The 21,380-nt window shown below is 37.3% G+C and overlaps 1 protein-coding gene across 5 annotated transcripts in view; it reads right to left on the reverse strand.

Moving 5' to 3' along the window:
• The window catches only part of LOC106073072 (solute carrier family 22 member 6-like), a 21,540-nt gene extending 713 nt beyond the window's left edge, over positions 1-20,827 (reverse strand). The window contains exons 1-14 of one of the 5 annotated variants that reach the window (XM_056037277.1): positions 20,747-20,799; positions 17,579-17,636; positions 16,538-16,684; positions 14,424-14,644; positions 12,405-12,508; positions 11,846-11,972; positions 10,914-11,116; positions 8,488-8,671; positions 7,703-7,818; positions 7,395-7,529; positions 6,284-6,375; positions 5,019-5,139; positions 740-812; positions 1-277 (exon numbers count right to left, since the gene is read on the reverse strand). The exon at positions 1-277 is cut by the window's left edge and continues 713 nt beyond it. In XM_056037277.1, coding sequence (XP_055893252.1) covers positions 125-277; positions 740-812; positions 5,019-5,139; positions 6,284-6,375; positions 7,395-7,529; positions 7,703-7,818; positions 8,488-8,671; positions 10,914-11,116; positions 11,846-11,972; positions 12,405-12,508; positions 14,424-14,644; positions 16,538-16,684; positions 17,579-17,636; positions 20,747-20,770 — 1,758 coding nt within the window. In that variant the 5' untranslated portion in view covers positions 20,771-20,799 and the 3' untranslated portion in view covers positions 1-124. Of the gene's footprint in view, positions 278-739; positions 813-4,088; positions 4,390-5,018; positions 5,140-6,283; positions 6,376-7,394; positions 7,530-7,702; positions 7,819-8,487; positions 8,672-10,913; positions 11,117-11,845; positions 11,973-12,404; positions 12,509-14,423; positions 14,645-16,537; positions 16,685-17,578; positions 17,637-17,745; positions 17,779-17,803; positions 18,010-20,746 lie in introns of those variants that run through there. The other 4 variants (XM_056037280.1, XM_056037278.1, XM_056037281.1 and 1 more) reach the window with 4 other exon arrangements.
• Positions 20,828-21,380: the final 553 nt, after the last annotated feature.

Raw genomic sequence — 21,380 nt, forward strand, 5'->3', positions numbered from 1 at the left:
AGACAGACAGACTACACAAAACAAATAGCGGCTATTTCCCTTTGGAGGGACGCTAAAAAATGCACTGAGTAACATTTTGTCCAACACATTATAGAAACTCCAAGCATGCAAATCATTGGAAGATTTATTGGTTCCTCTTCTGCATCTCCTGGTCCATGTCATTCACCGTTTGGGCCAGTTCATGCCCGCATGTCTCGGGGAGAAATAGGATGGCCAGAGTCACAGTTAGGTACATGATCCCAAACACAACATTAGGTGCCCATGGAACATGTCTAGTCTGGAGACCAAAAAAAACAACAACAAAAAAAAAAAGCAACATGAAGTTATATTTAACAAACAAAAAAATCTTTCTGTGGCTTCTTGCCTCATTCTGGGGCTTCTTGCCTCTTTCTGGTTATTCCGGGCTCATTCCGCTTTACTTAGATGGACACCTACAGCCAATAGTTCAGTGTTTCCAATTAAAATAAACATAAAGAACAAACGTACAACATGTCTCTATTTATATGCCCTGCATTAATCACGTTTAAGGGAAGTGTTCTATCGAGGTATTATAAGTCCTTAGTTTTCTTATCTACGTGTTTGTATATATTGCAAGAAAAACACATTAATTTGTTAGGACGAAGAAAAAAAATTACGATTTTATCATTAATGAAGGACACATTGTAGATGGCTATTGCCTGTAGAATATAATTAAGCTTCAATAGTATGTTTATGCTCTTTTCACATTTAGAATACTTACAATTGTTCGTGAATAAGGAGCTATGGTAGAGCCTAGATACAACGCCACTGAGGCAAAACCCATACCAGTGTTTCTATAACATAAAAAAAATAATACAACATTGATTTGAGATTACACTTACAATGATAATAATTACACCACGGGCATGCTATTCTGCTTCAAAGTGGCGCCCGTGTGGAAACGGTTACTTGAGGGGGTAACTAGGCTAAATGTATGGCGAAACAAAACTCCGGTGGGAGTGTCCAAGGGTACGCGAGAGTGGAAACATTGCACGGACGGAGTTGAAAGAGAGCTCTCACGACCCTGTCGATAATCCATGTGCCGTTCCTCAAGGCACAGTTACATTAATGGCGAGTTCCCCCACGGTTAGCTTGGTATAACATATGAGAATGGCGGCGGCTCCAGGTAAACTCGGTCCTTTGGCCATGTCTAGTCCATGTGTCCGGAGGCCAGTTTTGTCGGAAGTATCAATGCTTTACATAGGCTTTGACTTGGGTCTCTTCCGACAGTCATAGAACTGTGTGTTCACGCAGGTTTTTTTTTACTGTTTGACGCTCAAACAGGTTTTTTTTTTCAAACTTACAGCTCGAAGAGCCTTCGGCCCAGCTCTTAGACGATCTAACGGTACGGAAAATAATTGTACATATTATAGTGTCAATATTTTTTTTTATTTTAAAAAAAAAAAGGGGGGGGGGTATTTTTATATAAATGTGTGTATACATTACACTTTGGGGCTGAAGTTGTAGAATAAATATTTTTGGTGAAGCGTAAAACAGGTGTAAAAGTGATATCGTGAATTAACGAGGAATTAACTTGCATTTAGAGCTAATAATAACTTAACGTTACCGGTACTCAAGAATTAAATGGCGTTTGAAATAACAAGTTGACCTACATCCTATTCTTCCCATGAGGCTGTGATGCCCAGCATCTCAAAACGTATGCCCACGTTATGAAATAAAGCCCTTAGAGGCTCGCTTCCTTTGGACTCAATTAGCTATGCTGGGATGTGCCTTGTGACACATCAGGCACCACTGACCTATTTTCTTCTTTATAGTTTAGGAGAGTCATACGTGGCCAGTACGTGACCAGTACGTGACCACTAGCGGATCCAGAACTTTGGAGTGGGGGGGGGGGGCGATTTTTTTCCAAACCCTAACCCTAACGCCCAGTAAACCCTAACCCTACGCATAAACGTGCATACAGCGCGCGCGCGCACACACACACACACACACGCACGCACACACACACGCACACACATATATGTATATATATATATATATATATATATATATATATATATATAAATATAATAATAAAAAAAGCAGCATTTCTCAACCTTCGGCGAAAAACAAAACAACTTGGGCAGCGCTATAAGGTTCTCTGGTGAAGTTCGGGTCGAAGCCCCGACGCCATAAGCATTTTCTTGCTTTTTTTCACTGCAGAAACGCATTCTCCTGAGAAGTACAGCTCATTATTCATCAATAGAGTTCGGGGCGAAGCCCCGACGCCAAAAGCGTTTTCTTGCATTCTTCATTGCAGAAACGCATTCTCCTGACATCTACAACTCATTACCCATAAATGAAGTTCGGGCGAAGCCCCGACGCCAAAAGCGTTTTCTTGCATTTTTCTCTGCAGAAACGCATTATCCTGACATCTACAACTCATTACCCATAAATGAAGTTCGGGGCGAAGCCCCGACGCCAAAAGCGTTTTCTTGCATTCTTCTCTGCAGAAACGCATTCTCCTGACATCTACAACTCATTACTCATAAATGGAGTTCGGGGCGAAGCCCCGACGCCAAAAGCGTTTTCTTTCATTCTTCACTGCAGAAACGCATTCTCCTCCTGACCTGAAGCTCATTATTCATACTATTAAAAAACGACCTTTCGAATAATGTTGTAATTGAAAAATATTCTAATTTGAATTTATAGGCCCATAATACATTGCAAATAAAACCGATTTGTTCCTTGAAAAGATAGGATACACCACGTATTTAGATTTTTGCTTTGAGGATCGCCGCCGAAAAAAAAACTTATTCGATAAATAGTATTCAAGAAAACTCTAGTATAAATTGTGAGTAATAGTCCCAAATTTATTTAGCTAGAAAAATATCAGATTGAGTAAAGGTTGGGAAAAGGCGACTATGAATATGTTATTTGAGTTTAGAACTCATCTCAATCATGACTCTTATACTGAAAAATTTCGTTTGAATTCTAACTTTTCCAATGCAAAGTCTTTCTTAAAATAAATTCATGTGAAATTACAAAAACTCTGTCTGGAAATGGGAATGGCGGTAGAGTGAATACGATTAATCCTCGCTCCTTTACTAATTTCTGCTAAAGATTGCATTTGGCTTTAAAGAATAGGTATGGGGCGACTCGATATAAGAATTTAATTTATAGTATATATAAATTATATTAGTGACAGATTTTTTAAATTTTGTAATTTCTTAACTATAATACAAAAAGAAAAAGTATTGATTTGTCCGATGGGGGAAATGCGATTGCATGTATCGCCCCTCCCACCTGGTACAACCCTTTTTCATTTAAATTTACTAATGATACAATTTGAGATTAGAGTGTGGTACGACATATTTACAATGGGTCACATATCAATACGTAGTTTATATTATATAGATATTCAACTAATTTTATTCACAAACTATGATTCTCCACAAAAATAGGACCGCCCCCCCCCCCCAGCACTCAGAGGGCTAGAGTGGGGAGGGCAGTACATGCAATAGCCCCCCCCCCCCTTACACCCCACCGAATCGGCCAAAATACCAGAAAGGGAGCGACATAATATAAAATGTATATATTAATTCAACTAATTTTGTTCACAAACTATGATTTCTCCGTAAAAACGGACCCCCCCCCCCACTTAAAGGGTTTAGGTGGGAAGGGCAGAAGAGGTATTCGTCCCCCCCCCCCCCCCCCACCAATCGGCTAACAGGGAACGACATAATATAAAGATCGATTAAAATATCAATAACAAGTTACAAGGATATAGATATTTAATTGATTTTGTTAGCAGGCTGTGATTTCTACCAATACATTGGACCGCCCCCCCACTCGAAAGTGTAGAGGGGGGCGGGATTGATACCATCGCCCCCTCCCGACCCCACCAAATCGGCCAACATACTAGAGGGGGGGGCGAAATAATCTAAAAATAGGTTGAAATATAAATAATTAGTATATATTTTTAACATAAGTAATAAATTCGTATACAAATTGTGTGAATCATATACTAAAGTTCGTCCGCCCCCCGGGGGGGGGGGTCGGCCGAGTGGGGGGGGGCGATCGCCCCTACCGCCCCCCCCCCCTGGATCCGCCAGTAGTGTACGTGACCAACCTCTAAACAGGGAATGTCCGTTATTCTGTTTTTAGTTTCAGCAGCGAGTCAATTAACAACTAAAATATAAAAAAAAACAACTAAATTATTGTTGTTGTTCTATTATTTTTACAAATTTGTTACATGGTTGATTCAAAAGTAATTAATACAATTGCACTTAAAAAAAGTTTTTTTTTTTAAAGTACTGTTTTATATTTTGCTTATTGCAAACATAGACATATCTCAGTTGTGTCATTTGTTACTTGAGGGAAAGTGATCATTTAGTGACGTCGGTCAATGAGACATAGACGCTAGGTGACCTGGTGAACGCAGTAATTAGCATTGGATGTAATAATCTTTTTTTTTAAAGACATTTTTGTAACTGATAAGATGAGATAAGACAAAACGAAGATTGGATAAATGAAATGTAAAAAATTGAACATTATAAATAAGTAGATGTACAACCATGAGCGTGTATCTAATAAAAACTATGGGTCAGAGGCGTCGCTAGGAATACTATCACTTGGTGCGGTAACATAATGATGTCCACCCCCCTTCCCCTGTCGTTGGTTTACTCTTTTTGAAACACAATACTTAAATTTAATGACCACATTGAATGAGAGACACACGCCTGCACAATTTGCGCCAGTCGTTTTTTTTTAAAACTTCTATCAGGGTCGTAGTGAACAAAACGTGCGCCTGGGGCAAGGTGCTTTATTGGCGCCACCTTCATTTTCCATGAAAATCCCCCCCCTCTTTGCTCCACCACTACGCCTCTGACTTTTATCATTCTAACATTTTATCACTTTGATGGGTGTCTTCCGGTACGATCCGCAAACCTGGCATCTCACTAGCTACGCTACTGCAACTGCTTCTTGTAGATCGTTTCATTCGTTCACTTGCAAGTTTAAATCTATTGGATAGTAAATGAAGAAAATACCATCATCACCTGACAGATGTCGGGAACAGCTCAGACACATAGGTCAGGGTGGTAGAGAACCCAGCTGTTACACTCAATCTTCCAAGTAGAGCCAAGACAAGACAAATCCAGTACTGTCCAGGTATCATGTCTGAGGGTATACGTATCAAAACATAATTGAAATGTGCTTCTGGGACAAAGCGTTTTAGAAATAGCAAGTATATATACAGGTATTAATGAAAACAAATTGAGCACTAAAGTTTATATATTACTTTCGTTAATGCATCAATGCCTTTTGTTTTTCTCTGTTTAGACTCAATTGCAGGGTGTCATGTTTGCTCATCACTGTTAACAAGTGAAGAAGTAGCATAGCAACTAATCTAATACGCTTGTTAGTGAATTCTTTCTAAATAGTTACATCAATTTCATATGTGTGTAGATCGATGAATTTAGAAAAGTTTCATTACAATTTATATCAAAACACTTTGACTGTTTGGCAAAAAGTTTGAACACTTTATTTTTCCAACTTTTTTTTCTCGGATCAAGTTGAAACTTAGCACAGTTATTCATTAGTGTAGACAATGAATGAATTAATACAAAATAATACAAACCAATTAGTCAATCAATTACTAGTTACTAATTATTTTGCTTGGTAACAACATATTTAATTACACAGGTCGGTTTCTGTCCCCTTAAAGATTTTCAATAAGAAAATAAAAATATATCAATGAGCTAGTCAGATAAGAGCAGGGCTGGATTTACCTACAGACAGCGCAAGCTGTAACTTAGGGCCCCAAAGAAATATTTAGCATTAATATCTGGATTTGTAAAGGTCTCCAAAAGGGCTGCGCATCTCAAATGGCTTAGGGCCTTTTCAAGTCTACATACGGCACTAATTAGGACAGCTCAGTTCTATATAAAATTCTCATTAGTACAAATGTTTAATAAGTTTACCGAGGGGGCTACATTTAATTATAATAGTATCATTGTGTTGATGAATTTTTCTGCTCATTAATATTGTGATTCCGTGCTACAAAATTAGTTGTAATCTGTTCTTCTTGAAGTTGTGATATTCAAATATTCATTGGATTATTTGTTTATTGAATTCTTAGTACACGCTGGAGTATTTGTTCCACTAGACTTCACATTTAGAATTAGTGATCACCAATACCAATGGTATATAGACCTGCACCACATTCCTACTAGAAACCAAAGAGTTACACAGGTTCAGACGTGACGTTTTTATTTGACAGTCTATCTTTGTTTTTCAGTTTAGGAAGTACAAAATGCCTCACCGTATAGTGGAGTGTTTAGGATCAGAGTTGAGACCAAGATGAAGATCCCAGCCAGTATATGAAACAGAACAGTGCATTTCTTTCTTCCTATCCTTGGTTAAAAAAAGGATTAAGAACTATTTAATATCTACAACAAACAAAGAAACGAAATGAATGATTGTTAATATTTTTGTAAACACTTTTTAGTGGCCCCAGAAAGGGGAAAAGCGCTATTAGTTTTGTGTGGAATGTCTGTCCGTCCGTCCGTCTCGTAAACTAGAAAAGATAGTGAAAATCCAAAATCATGATATTTTAGACCATTCAAAGTTCTGATGCAACGGCTACTTTTTTCTTTTCTGAAAGCGAAAAATCTAATTTTTAAAAATAACTTATCCAAGCAGTTTTTTCATAAAAATACACAACTTTTATAACTATTTACTATTAATATTAACAAACACGGGAGACTCTTTAGTAGGGGAGTTGCAGAACTGCAGAACTATACCTTCAATATAGAACACTTAACTGAAGGAAAAAAAATTCTTGAGGCTTTGAACAAGAGATTGACCCATTACAAAACAATTAGATCAATTAGATATTCATTATAAGATATCAGTTAGGCCAGGTTCACATTTAACTTCACATTCACTTTCATCTATCCTTTGGTCTGCTGGACCGCTGGGGCACTAAACAAGATCTTACAACCTTATTTCTCCATTCATCTATGTCATTTGTCTTTGATAGAATTTCTTTCTTTTTTTTTTCTGAAAATATTGAAACCTGCCTTTTACCTGCCTGAGTGGACCACTTCGGGGGTCCGATTTTGAGTTTGTGTTTCCACACAAACTGTCTTTGTAACCTTGTTTAATGTGAAATCTAATTAGGGCTGGGCGACTATGTGTGAAACTCATGGGCGTAAAAGACTTAATCCTTCCGTGCCGTTCGTCGCTTTAGACCGCAAGCTGTCCCCACAAAGATTTGCTTGGGCGTAACAGACCAACTTTAAAAAAAAACAAACCAAGTCGTAATCGGGGCTGAATTATAGAAAATGGTACAATACACTTTACATAGTTGTAGATAGATGAAGATGAAATTATCCGAAAAATTATGAAAAAATTTTTTTTTTTTTTTGTACCTGTTGATCAACAGACAGAAGGAGAGTGTAGCTGGTAACTCAGTGACAACTCCTAGCAAAAATCCCAGGTAGAAATCGTCGTTCAGGTTTGGAGAGATCAACAGCAGCCCATCGTATACCAGCGAGTCCACAAACCTTGAGGTGAAGTATACAAAATGAAGATTAGGTTGACGAAACAATAGTAACATTTTCTTTGTGACACTGTAATCCATGGATGTTATTGTTTATTGGAATGTAGTTCCTATTTATTGCGAAACAATCCTTAATAAATCTGTTACTTTTAGACTATCACACTTCAACAGACTTACCACGTATAACTTGAAAACACTGTTAATTTCAACAAGTTGGTATTCTTAATAAATACAGACAATTTTTTATCTGGATGGCTGGAATGAGCATCATTCATGGCCGGGTTAATTAATACCTGCAATATCAATCAAAATTGTCAATGTTTATATTATATCTGGTAAATCTAACCACCAGGGGCGGACTGGGTGTCAAAATCGGCCCGGGCATTTCTATACAAATTCTATATCATATGATGGGCATACTATTCTAGGTCTACTTGTACTCAAAATCATTATGTTAAGTTTGATAATGTATCTAGAAGCATGCATACAGTGACCTCTATCTTTATAAGAAATATAGGCCTTAAATTGCTTTCTAATCACTCAGTATGTAGGTCCATAAGGATGAAGTCTACTACTAGACTATTACATTATTTCGGAAAATGTGTTAGATTAAAATAGTATTACACTGTAGAGTCTGAGAATTTTTTTTTTTAAACACGACACTCAGAGGGCATTTTTTAAAAGAGAATATTATACAAACTGTAACAATATTATTTGTGCCATAGTGGCATTGATGCGGCCATTTCGGTGACCCCAACCGGGCATTTGCCCGAATGCCCATATAGCCAGTCCGCCCCTGCTAACCACTTCAGTTTCATTCATAAAAAAAATCTTAGTTTTCCTAGATCTAAGGTAGGTGATAACTGGTTAATTTTTATTTTTTCGAATTAGTGATAGGTGAGAGAGTGACGTCTAAATAAAAACAAGAAATGTTACTCTGGCAAATTATAAAAACCACTTACGTCTTGATTTTTATAATCACTTTCTACGCTATAAATTTGACTAGGCGAAAGCAGGTTAGTTTTTAATATATCTAACGCTTCCTGTGGATCCACTTGATTGATTCTTGCAATTTTCTTCACTAGGTCCTCTACCTCTTTATATCGTTTGACTGCACAAAGCCATCGAATAGACTCGTCTGTAATCCTAAATATTCAGAAAAAAAAAAGATTTAAACATAAAAACATAAAATACTTTAAAAAAAAAGAGCATATATGAAGTGCAACTGTATCAATAAGTTTGGATAAGTCATGCAATTAAGTTTATAATCGATCTAGACCAACAACAATAAATCTTTGCCATTAATATTTTTACCAATTGTTTTTGTTTAGCGCTATATCTTGCTTTTTATTTTCTTAATATGCTATATCACTTATCTGGAAGAAAGGGTTATCTGAGTGGACTTTACTGTAACTGTTTTTTTTTAATCCTTTACAAAAAAAATAAAAATGGGAAAGACCTCAATTTAGATCTGCAATCTATAAAATGGACAATTCAGCTTTGTAAGACACTTAGTTAGTAGTACCAGGCGACCAAGCCTCGCTCGGTTAAATAATTTGTTAAGGAAGGATAAAACCGAAGTCATTTTGGGAATAGTTTTGTAATTACGAAAATGAACGATTCTGTAAAGACTATCAATCTGAAGAGTTGCTTTTTCGTTCTGTTAGTTCTCAATGTAACTGTAAATAGAAAGCCTCTGAAGTCCCCCCAACAGTGTAGAAAAACCACAGTTCACGTCGTGTCATTTTGCATTGCATCTTTTGCGTAATACTATTGGGCTATTCTTGGCTTGGAAGAAGGTCTTTGCAGTGCAACTTCTAAAATGGTTAAGTTCAGACATTTAATATTGCAATAAGTATATTCACTATGCCTTTAGTACGAAGCATCAAGTGATACAAAATCTCTACGTTATAGGATAAAGCGTGCACCTTGTAGCAAAGAAACTCATTTTTTCATAAGAGACATAAAAACATCGCGTTAGCATTCTTAAGAAGCGTTATTGTAATGCATCTCTGTTACGCCGACCACCTTTCAGCTCACTAACAAAAGATTGCCATTGGCATATGTTCGTTCCCCATACGGGATACGTGCCCTGAACAGCGTGACTGTCGGACTATAAGAAGTTTATAGCATTTCTCAAGAACATCGCTGTTTGTAGTGCGGTCTTGCCACCGTATGTCAATGATGGTTTGCAAATATCTTTGTGAAGGCGTGCAAGAAGTCTAGATGCTTTCTATAAAATATCCATGTCTCAGATCCACAAAGAGGGGTTGAGAGAACCACTGCTTGGTAGACACTGATTTTTGTAGGCAGGCGGAGCGATTTATTTCGCCACATTCTCGCTTGGAGGCTTCCAAAAGCACGACTATCCCTGATCACATATCAACCTCCATTTAAAGCAATGCGTCATTTGATACTATGCTTCCCAGATAATGTGAAGTTATCTACCACGTTAAGTGATGTCTATGTGCGGTGATCTTTGGGCTCAGTAGGTTTTATTGGGTAACTTCTGGAACATGACTTCCGTTCTGCAAACTTGTGCAACCTATGCGGCCGCATATAGAAAATCTTCCTTCATAAAACATTCTAGCCAAAATTAATTTTTCAATAGTGAGACATTTTCAAACCGAAATAATGGTCGACCTCGAATTTTCCCGATGTGGTCAATGAGTAGAGATTTTTTTTCTCATTAAGATACGCATACCTTGAAATTTTAAAGAAAAATCGTTAGAGCCGTTTTCGAAAAAAAAAATATATATATACATACATACAAGAAATGCTTGCTTAAGAGTATAGGATTATTAGTTTGTATAGAGACGCACCATATTTGACGGACTTTGAATGCGACTAGTGACGTCATGACTTAGCTGGGTTAGAGGCTACCTAGAGACAAAGGGAGTTGGTGATAGGATTCCTTAGGGATAACACGTATTTATAGACAGAGACATCGACTGTGGCCTTTTTCCAGCATTCAACTATCATCTGTGTTATCTAACGGTTTGGACTTCTTCACTTGTTACTTTGTGTGAGTCTATGTTCTTGTTAGTTAGTCGCCTTGAATACTTCAGAATACACCCGCACAAGAAACCCAGACATCTCCCGAGTAATCTGTCGAAGTCAGACAGGCATCACTAACTACAAGACAGTAGGCGTATCACAGATTATACTACCACTTCAGTCAAGTACAATTTCTTTACCTTGTTCGAGATGCCAAACAATATAATTAAGGTACCAATAGTTAATTTGCTTTTTTTTTTAATTGGTCGTTTTTATTTATATCAGTAGCCATCCCTCATACACGCTATTTATCCTTATTTAGTTTCAGGCCTTAAAGCAAACATATATTATATGACTGTAGTGCCAGCACAACTTTCGGATCTTTACTTACCACCACAGGAAGATCACATAGATGGCGAACAGGGACAAGCACAGCTGGGTGTAGTGCCAACTCAACTCTTTTGTCAGGTAGGCCACAAGACACACACACAGGAGCGATATAGACCATAGAAATGAACAGAGTTTCTCAGGAAGGGCTCGATGTGCAGTTGGCATCATCTCAATCATCAGTATGTAGGACAGTTGGTAGCAAGTCTGTGAGAAAATATTGTACTAGTTAATAACGTGTTCTGGTGAAGTGAAGTGAAGCCTGGATCTAGGAAATCGGAAGACATAATGATTGATACTGTCAAGCAAGATTCAACTGATTCGCTATTACATTTTAATTGAAAACAATGCCAACATAAAACAATGTAAAAAATGTCCTTTTTTTTGAAGCTAGCCCAAACGTATGGTTTAATTGGTTTTGCTGTGGTGTTTAAGTCAAGATTTTCAACATTATTTATTGAACTTTAAATTGTATTTATAATTCCTTCTAACAAGAAACAAAAAAGATACTTTGGAATAAATGTATAACTATTTTACCTTTAAGTGTTGTTTTTTTAAAAGAAAAATGATTATAAAAATTAGAACAAATTATTTTAATTTTTAAGTGTTTTTTGCTAATGAATATTGATTGAAAAGTTGAAGGCTCGAGTCACTTTTGTAACGTTCAGCAGAGACGAATGCCGAATTTTAATAATAGTATGCACTAGACAGGATGTTGTTTTGAAGCCACTACACCTTAAAACTTCAATAGTAATGCATTTGGTATAAATATAAATAAGTATATATATATAAATTATAAAATATAATGGCTCCATTTCAAATCTATAACCCTATATAGCTGCACAGTAAATCCAGTCGTGTGACCGATGACCAGTTGAGAGCCACATAACTCTTTATTTGGTAAATATCTACAAAAATACAACAAAAAGACTCAACTGCAACGGAAAGTCCAGTGATAAATCTGAATACAAGGTAAAAGATAAAATTTGGAGAGACTGCACATGTCATGTTGGCAGCAAGAAACACTAGGCTTGTAGCGATAAAAGACACCTTTCTACCATACCTTTGGAGAAAAGAAAGTTATACAGTTATTGCATATTTGGACAATGCATCAAGTTCATTTAATACATATATACCTTTTAAATTTCGGGATTAGTTCTGTCCCAATTACGACTGTTCCAGTTAGCCAGATTCAACTATGAAATATTTGTTTTATACTAAAGGATTCGGACCAAATAACCGGAGGTCCATTTAACCGGATAAAAAAAAGTATATTGTGAGATCTATTATATTGTATTCAAATAAACAGTTACCGTAATCGATGGAGCAGAAAACCATTAAAAAGAAAAAACATGCAATCGATTCTTTGGTATATTTTAAGTACTGTTAATGATTTCCTGTATTCTTATTTTAAGCTCTATAAGACCAAACATGCTAGTTGTATATAATATTAAGTACTTGTAAATGTTCATGTCAAGATAGCCAGTTCACTGACCTGTCAGCGAAACGTGTTAGAAAGAGTGAGCCAAACATCTCGCCAAGAACTAGGACTGTTTGGGAAAAGTCCGAGAATGATTCTTCATTACACACTAAGTCCCACTGAAACAAATGTTGACTTCAGAAGATGGCACCGCCTTTATGTCAATTGTATAATTGTAACAACAAAATTCTTCATTTATATATCTATAAATTAAAATATAGCTCTAATAGTTTAATAAGGCTCTATGTTTTAAACCAGTTTTTTTTAATGTTAAAGATTTGTAGAAAGATTGACTGGAATCTACCTGATAATAATACTGCAAATATATAAAAATCATGCCAGATTTTACAAGAAATAGAAACTAATTTTCCTTCTTTAAAAAATATTTCATATGCATATTTTAGTTTTAAAAATGTATATTTTTAAATTTGTTGAGGTTAAGACCCTGGAATAACGAACAGACGAAAATGCTAAGCTTCCTTTATATATTACGAGAGCGCTACAATTTGGAAACTTTTTAATCACGGCCCACGGTCAACCATTGCTGTAAGATTGAAAATATTGTCAATAAAATGAGAAAAAAAAAAACAGAAATTGTTCCAAAGAAAAAAAAAGTAAATGTTTCTAGCCAGTCGAATTTCGGATATTTTATTGACCTGTTTTATGGAGGCCTCTCTCTTAAGGAGTTCCCGGAGAAGTGTACTTAAAAAAAAAAAAGCCGCGAGATACACATTTGAGGCCAAAAGAAAATCCGCTGCCGAGGATAGACGCAGACGGCGAAAAGAAAATCTAAATCGACCACCGGCGGCAATGGTTATGCTTGCCCTGGTTGTAGCAAAATATGTACGTTACAGCTGGGGCTGCGTGGCCACAGGGAAATACTGCACTCCTCATTAATCTTCAAAGTCGAAGACAAGCAGTGGCGTCCTTAGGTTCTGTGTCACCCGGTGCGGTTAGCTCAGGGTGTAAACCCCCCTCCCCCCCCCCCCCCCACTATCAACTTTATCCTTTTTCCCAATGGGAATTTATTTATTGAAACTATACAGCAAGCTGATTACATATTTTCATCGATTTTCATCACCAATGTAAAATTAGTTAATTCTTTTTTAACATTTTAAGACATTTTTTCAATAGTTTTGCATATTTTACAATGTATATTTATTAAACTCACCTAACATTGTTTCCTTTGTTAAACTTTTAGACAGAAACGATATGACATTTTGCTGGAGTTATTCAAAGTTTTATTACCATCTGAAGGGGAAAAGGTAAGTTTTGCCGCTACCTCAGTTATCTATTGGTCTCCGGGAGAACATAAATATCACCTATAGAGGTCAGGGGCGAAGCCCTTGGCACCAAGCAATTTTCAGTATTTCTGAGCTTCAAAAACTCATTATCATTAAGTCTATCATATACAATTTCTACTAGTAAGAAGTTTGCTAACACATAACTTTTTGAACATCTTTACCAAATAAAATAAAATATATACAATAAGACCTAAAATAAAAATAAATGATCTAGATCAGTACACTAGATATACCTAGACATACTTGGGTATATAACTTGAGATTTATTTATTTTTTAATCTGCTAGTTTTTTGTCGATATTCAATTTTTCCATTCGGGCTTTTATTTTCTAGTCTTGCCAATAATCTTTTTTTTTCCATTCGGGTGTCCCCCCCCCCCCGATGGGTGTCACGCAGTGTGGACCGCATCCCCATAGTGACGCCACTGAAGACAAGTCTTATTATTATTGACTTGTCTTTACATTAGCTTGTCAACACGCTCTCTTTGCCAGGTACTTTCTTGCAACGATTTATTATTTCTTCGAGTTCTAACACGATCATATTCCATTGATCGCTTTCACTACAACCAATTCGGCAACGAACTGCTTGTATCTATCTAAGCCTTTCAATGGTGTAGACAAACAATTGAAGCTTAGGGTGAAGGCCCATTAACCTTTAGAGTCTGGTAATACCTGGTCCATGGGGATAGGTATGATAAATATCCGTGAGGCAGAGCTCTAGGTGCATTTTACCTCAGCAACAAACGATGACGTCATCGACACGTTATACTCGTAGCCGTCTCTACAGATTGAAGTGAAAATGAGGTCACTTCCGTTTCTGACGTCTACGCTGCATTGGGTGTAACTGATTTCGAAGGGGAGGCTACTGCTGTTTGACGCGATGTCATAACTGACGTCTTGAATTGTTATGTTAAAACTTTGTAGTTGTCGACATTTATGATCAACAGCTTTACCTAAGTGTGTAAACAGACATAAAAAAAATAGAATTAATACTCACACTATATTACACTAACACAGGATACGCTATATAATTTTAGGGCATAACAAAAGTATACGTATATTTACATGGAACCCATTTTCTTTAAACGTGTGACATGAATCATGCTGGATTTTACTAAATCTGATTTCAAAATGACGAAGAAAGTGATAACTGATTCACCTTCAAGCCCAATTTATTTGATACAATAGTAACGGTGTCATGTCATTTAATCCCCGACCATTTTATCCTCTGGTAACTTTTATCCTAAAAAAAATTGAATTATACAAATTCTGATCTAGTATTGGCATGTATACTATAAAGTATAAAGTAAGGCGTATGTATGTATGTGACGAATAGAAATCAAAACCGCTTGACCAATCTTGATAAAACTTGGCAGAAATGTTCCTTTGGGTACTAACTTAGACCGTAGTGTATGTATTGTAGCCCTAAAACAAACTTAAAACCCTAAAAAAAAGAAAGTTGTCCGACTCTATTAAAGCTTCAGTATTTATGGATCTAGGCCATGTTTACAATGTTGACATGAGAAAAGATTGAAAGGATTTAGATCTAGATCTAATTTTAAGAAATACACTTTGCGCAGATAGTTTTTTACTTTGACATATGAAAATACAAAAGAAGATCCATTGATTTCATTATATAATAAAATAAACCTTCAATTTTGTGTTTTAAAAGCATTTTTTACATAAATTAGTTCCTTATATCTGTATCTACAGATTTCCTGACGAACATTCTTTCATTAGACAATACCGTAATGAATCGCGTACTAAAAATTAATTCGTTTAATTGTTTACTTTATTCATTCATTTAACAAATCGGGTAAACCCGATTTAATTGTACTATTAATCTATTGCTCTTTTCGTTTTTAATATTTAATTAATTTTATTTTCGTAGCGAAAGAGAAATAACTTGAAAGGATCATTAGCTAAGTTTAACATACATCTAAATCCAATCCACTACATTAGTAAACACAAACTTAGACATACAGATACGATGATGGTCTCTATAACATTGGTCACAAACAGGTTTTTACAAAACTTATATAGTTGATAGGAATTCGTTCCAGAGGATGGGAGAAGTTCTAGAAGATGGCGAAAGTTCCAGTGAATGGAAGAAGTTCCATAGGATGGAGAAAGTTCCAGTGAAAGGAAGAGGTTCCAGAGGATGGAGAAAGTTCCAGTGAATGGAAGAGGTTCCATAAGATGGAGAAAGTTCCAGTGAATGGAAGAAGTTCCAGATGATGGAGAAAGTTCCAGTAAATGGAAGAAGTTCCAGAGGATGGAGAAAGTTCCAGTGAATGGAAGAAGTTCCATAGGATGGAGAAAGTTCCAGTGAATGGAAGAGGTTCCATAGGATGGAGAAAGTTCCAGTGAATGGAAGAAGTTCCAGAGGATGGAGAAAGTTCCAGAGAATGAAAGAAGTTCCAAAGAATGGAAGAAATTCCAGAGGATGCAAGAAGTTCCAGGGGATGGAAGAAGTTCCAGGGGATGGAAGAAGTTCCAGGGGATGCAAGAAGTTCCAGGGGATGGAAGAAGTTCCAGAGAATGGAAGAAGTTACATCAATCTTTCTTCAAGCGTAGACGAGAGGCGACCACTGACTTATGTAGTTTACCAGAGCTTATTGCACACATTAATTCCCTTTAACCGTTGCCGTCACAATTATAACAATATTTTAAGCTATTAGATATAATGGGTGCTTAAATTCAAAGTCAAAATCTACACCATTAAACGATGACTTATACAAAAGTATCCAATTGGGTATTAAATGGCCGTTCTTTAAATGGCAGAAAATTAAAGGACGAAGATTAAGTGACCTGAGATTAAGTGAACGGGATTTCTAGTAACTTACCGATGAAGACAACTGAAACAGCTGTTAAACCGAGGTTTGCCAGTGATAAAAGCAAGACGGCGGTTCTTGACGTCTGATAAAAACCGTTCCATTTTAGAGCAATAAAAACTCTGTCAATGATTGCCCCTTGGTCCATTGTCACCCCACCTGGTGGAATAAAAAAAAACAAGAAAAACATAAAAGTACTTTAAAAAAAAAAAAGTTAATACGAAGTGCAATTGTATCAATTAGTTTGTAATTTAATGTAATTGGTTGCCTGGTCGTGCAATTTGTGCTGGACTGTCGTTCAGATTTATCGATGGTCCTGGGTTCAAACCCTACCCGCTCCCATCCCCCATCGTCCTGCGGGAGGTTTGGACTAGGAAGTAAACTATCTTCAACTCTGAAGGAAAATCCAAACCATGTAAAACATTTTACAATTAAATTTGCAATAGATCTATATCAACAACAATACATCTTTGTGATTAGAACTATTTTTTACCAATTGTTGTGTTTTTTTTTAATTGATATTTCTCGATTTTAGTTTTCTCAATACGCTATGATCCTATCACTTATCTAAACCAGTTGGAAAAATTGGGGGGTGGAAAATTTTTATCCATTGATCGCTTTTTAAAGGCATTTATAAATAAAAAAGGGAGTGGGGAACGATCTAATCTCAAACTCTTCAAGCCGTCTGCTAATGAGGTGCTTATGAAAAAAATGTGGTATTCTTATCTATTGTTTGTTTCAAACTTACTTTAAAGCGGCGACCTATAAAGGGGACTAATTCAGCTTATACCACCACTTCAATTGTTTTCCTTTGTTCGAGATCTCTATAGTTAATTAATTATTGATTGTTGTGTTGCCAGATAAAAGAAATAATTGTGCGAAGTTTCAACTTGATCCGAGATTAGGTGTGGGAGAAATCACGTGTACAAACTTTTGACCAGACAGAAAAAAAATGCATCACTGAGAATATTTGTTACAGAGCTTTTATAGAAATGAATTTAATGAATAGAAGTTCATAATTTATTTATTCATATTCTACACTAAGGTACTTACCAAGTGTCTGAAACCTTTGTATGATAGGTTTTTGACCTAGCAGAATACCGTTGTTTACCTATGAAGAGTCACATTAAATCGACGTTTATTTATAAATCTTTTAGATTAATACAAAATAAATTTCTATATTTGTAACAGCAAGTTAAGAATAGAGATTAAATACCAACGTTTTATAATAAACTATAACATTAGAGATTAAATTCTCAAAGACTAGAATGTAGATACCTATTAATTTTTTAAAACCTAGCGCATTGAAATATTTAAAAAAAAAGGCAAAGTTCTACATTTCGTTATATAAGCGTGTAATGGATTGTCCACATGAGAATAAAATAACTAAAAACGAAACTGTGAAAGCAAGCCTTATGAACAGCACACTACATTACTGTCACGTAGTATAATTGTAAATAGCTGTTACGTTTGTCAAGACTGGTGTGTTAAAGAAAAATATATAAAAATGTTGTCTTCATAATAATACGTACCATGTCAGCATGGCAGTGGGGTAACGTTAATGACGTGGGACAAGCTATATAATGCAGGATCGACCTATTTGTGACCCGCTTATTATGCCACGTCTAATTCAGACAAAGCAGTGGTGCATCGGTTGACTATTTAGTACAATTTAGCAGATAACCTCACACAGAATAGAATACATACCAAGTGTGTAGCTACCCCGTGTGTGTCTCATGTTAGGCTACCCCTTTGTGGTTTTCCCGTTTGAATCCAGTGTCTGACTACCCGGTGTGTGTCTCATGTTAGGCTACCCCTTTGTGGTTTTCCCGTTTGAACCCAGTGTCTGACTACCCCGTGTGTGTCTCATGTTAGGCTACCCCTTTGTGGTTTTCCCGTTTGAATCCAGTGTCTGACTACCCCGTGTGTGTCTCATGTTAGGCTACCCCTTTGTGGTTTTCCCGTTTGAACCCAGTGTCTGACTACCCGGTGTGTGTCTCATGTTAGGCTACCCCTTTGTGGTTTTCCCGTTTGAACCCAGTGTCTGACTACCCGGTGTGTGTCTCATGTTAGGCTACCCCTTTGTGGTTTTCCCGTTTGAACCCAGTGTCTGACTACCCGGTGTGTGTCTCATGTTAGGCTACCCCTTTGTGGTTTTCCCGTTTGAACCCAGTGTCTGACTATCCCGTGTGTGTTTCATGTTAGGCTACCCCTTTGTGGTTTTCCCGTTTGAACCCAGTGTCTGACTACCCCGTGTGTGTCTCATGTTAGGCTACCCCTTTGTGGTTTTCCCGTTTGAATCCAGTGTCTGACTACCCGGTGTGTGTCTCATGTTAGGCTACCCCTTTGTGGTTTTCCCGTTTGAATCCAGTGTTTGACTACCCGGTGTGTGTCTCATGTTAGGCTACCCCTTTGTGGTTTTCCCGTTTGAACCCAGTGTCTGACTACCCCGTGTGTGTCTCATGTTAGGCTACCCCTTTGTGGTTTTCCCGTTTGAATCCAGTGTCTGACTACCCGGTGTGTGTCTCATGTTAGGCTACCCCTTTGTGGTTTTCCCGTTTGAATCCAGTGTCTGACTACCCCGTGTGTGTTTCATGTTAGGCTACCCCTTTGTGGTTTTCCCGTTTGAACCCAGTGTCTGACTACCCCGTGTGTGTCTCATGTTAGGCTACCCCTTTGTGGTTTTCCCGTTTGAATCCAGTGTCTGACTACCCGGTGTGTGTCTCATGTTAGGCTACCCCTTTGTGGTTTTCCCGTTTGAATCCAGTGTCTGACTACCCCGTGTGTGTTTCATGTTAGGCTACCCCTTTGTGGTTTTCCCGTTTGAACCCAGTGTCTGACTACCCCGTGTGTGTCTCATGTTAGGCTACCCCTTTGTGGTTTTCCCGTTTGAATCCAGTGTCTGACTACCCCGTGTGTGTCTCATGTTAGGCTACCCCTTTGTGGTTTTCCCGTTTGAATCCAGTGTCTGACTACCCCGTGTGTGTTTCATGTTAGGCTACCCCTTTGTGGTTTTCCCGTTTGAACCCAGTGTCTGACTACCCGGTGTGTGTCTCATGTTAGGCTACCCCTTTGTGGTTTTCCCGTTTGAACCCAGTGTCTGACTACCCCGTGTGTGTCTCATGTTAGGCTACCCCTTTGTGGTTTTCCCGTTTGAATCCAGTGTCTGACTACCCGGTGTGTGTCTCATGTTAGGCTACCCCTTTGTGGTTTTCCCGTTTGAATCCAGTGTCTGACTACCCCGTGTGTGTTTCATGTTAGGCTACCCCTTTGTGGTTTTCCCGTTTGAACCCAGTGTCTGACTACCCCGTGTGTGTCTCATGTTAGGCTACCCCTTTGTGGTTTTCCCGTTTGAATCCAGTGTCTGACTACCCCGTGTGTGTTTCATGTTAGGCTACCCCTTTGTGGTTTTCCCGTTTGAACCCAGTGTCTGACTACCCGGTGTCACAATGAAAAATAAAATTGTCCAGTCCCAATGGAATCAAGCTTCTGCTTACCCATCATTTATTGTTGTCGTAAGTTTTCAGGGGCAGATAAGCATTTATTACGATTATGAGTTCGATATGGTTAGCTGGCCACAGTTTAAAGATCACTGCCATCAAATATTGAAAATAAATACAATAAATCTTGATTTTAATTTGAATATTTGAATTCATTCCCACTCCCCCCCCCCTCCAAAAAAAAAAAAAAAAGTTCGACTGTAAAAAAATATTGGTTTGGAATTTTTATCATTTATGATAAGGTGTCATTAACTGAATTGAGAGCAAGACACTACTAGATGTAGATTTTTTTTGTATAAGGTATTCCCTACATTAGAATGCGCTTATGTAAATGTGCCGATAGGCCTGCATAACATATGACTCAAGCAGACGTTATTACACTTAACCAAAGGTGGAGGGGAGGGGGTAATATAATATTCTAAAACCGTGTCCAGGGGGAATTTAGGAAGTTTAGATACTGGATTTTTATGCACCGGTAATTTAGGCACCGCAATTTAGGCACTCGGTAATTTAGGCACCCGAAAAATTAGGCACCCGGTAATTTAGGCACCCGGTAATTTAGGCATCCAGAAAATTAGGCATCGGAAAATTAGGCACATTGCTTCACCTCCATGACCAACCCCTAAGGTTGACGGATGATTTTAATTTTTTATTATTATAAAAAAGAGAGAACTAAATATATTTGGATATAATGACTATTATATAAACAATAAATACATACCATTATTAGTTTACTAACATACATTAAACGGAGAGCTAGCGTTATAGAGTGGTCTCGTCCAAGCCAGGTGCACAATAACCCTAGCCTACATCCCTCCCACCTACTCCCACTTAAAAAAAAAGAGGTAGACGTGACGCTTGGTGGTAAAAATGACGTAATGGGTCTTAAGGCTACACACTGGGGTAAAGGGCATGGGAATTAGGTCAGCATAGTTCAAAGGTGCTAAAAATGGAAGTCTAGGGGATATAACAAATGGCTCGAAATGTTGTAGGCCTTACAACGCATTTAGAAACTTAGTTAGACACATTTCTGTTAAAATAATAAAAATAAATATTCAGGGGTAATGCAGATTGTCAAATTTTCACTTTGCAGTTTGGAAAGTTAGAAAAAACATTTTTTAAAATATGTTTGTGTGTGTTTAATAATGCGAGTATTTAAACCTTTTTTTTTTAATTAGTACAGTTTTTAATTTATGTTTCATTCGGAAGAATACTACATCGACACGATTTACAGGGCTGGCTTTAGGCCATTACAACCTATGCGACCGCAGTGGGCCCCGCACTTTCATAGGACCCGCGCTAATCTAGGTATAAATTATTAAATTAAACCATTTTATAACCTATAACCGATTTCC

This window comes from Biomphalaria glabrata, chromosome 8 (genome assembly GCF_947242115.1).
Source record: "Biomphalaria glabrata chromosome 8, xgBioGlab47.1, whole genome shotgun sequence".
NCBI lineage: Eukaryota > Metazoa > Mollusca > Gastropoda > Planorbidae > Biomphalaria > Biomphalaria glabrata.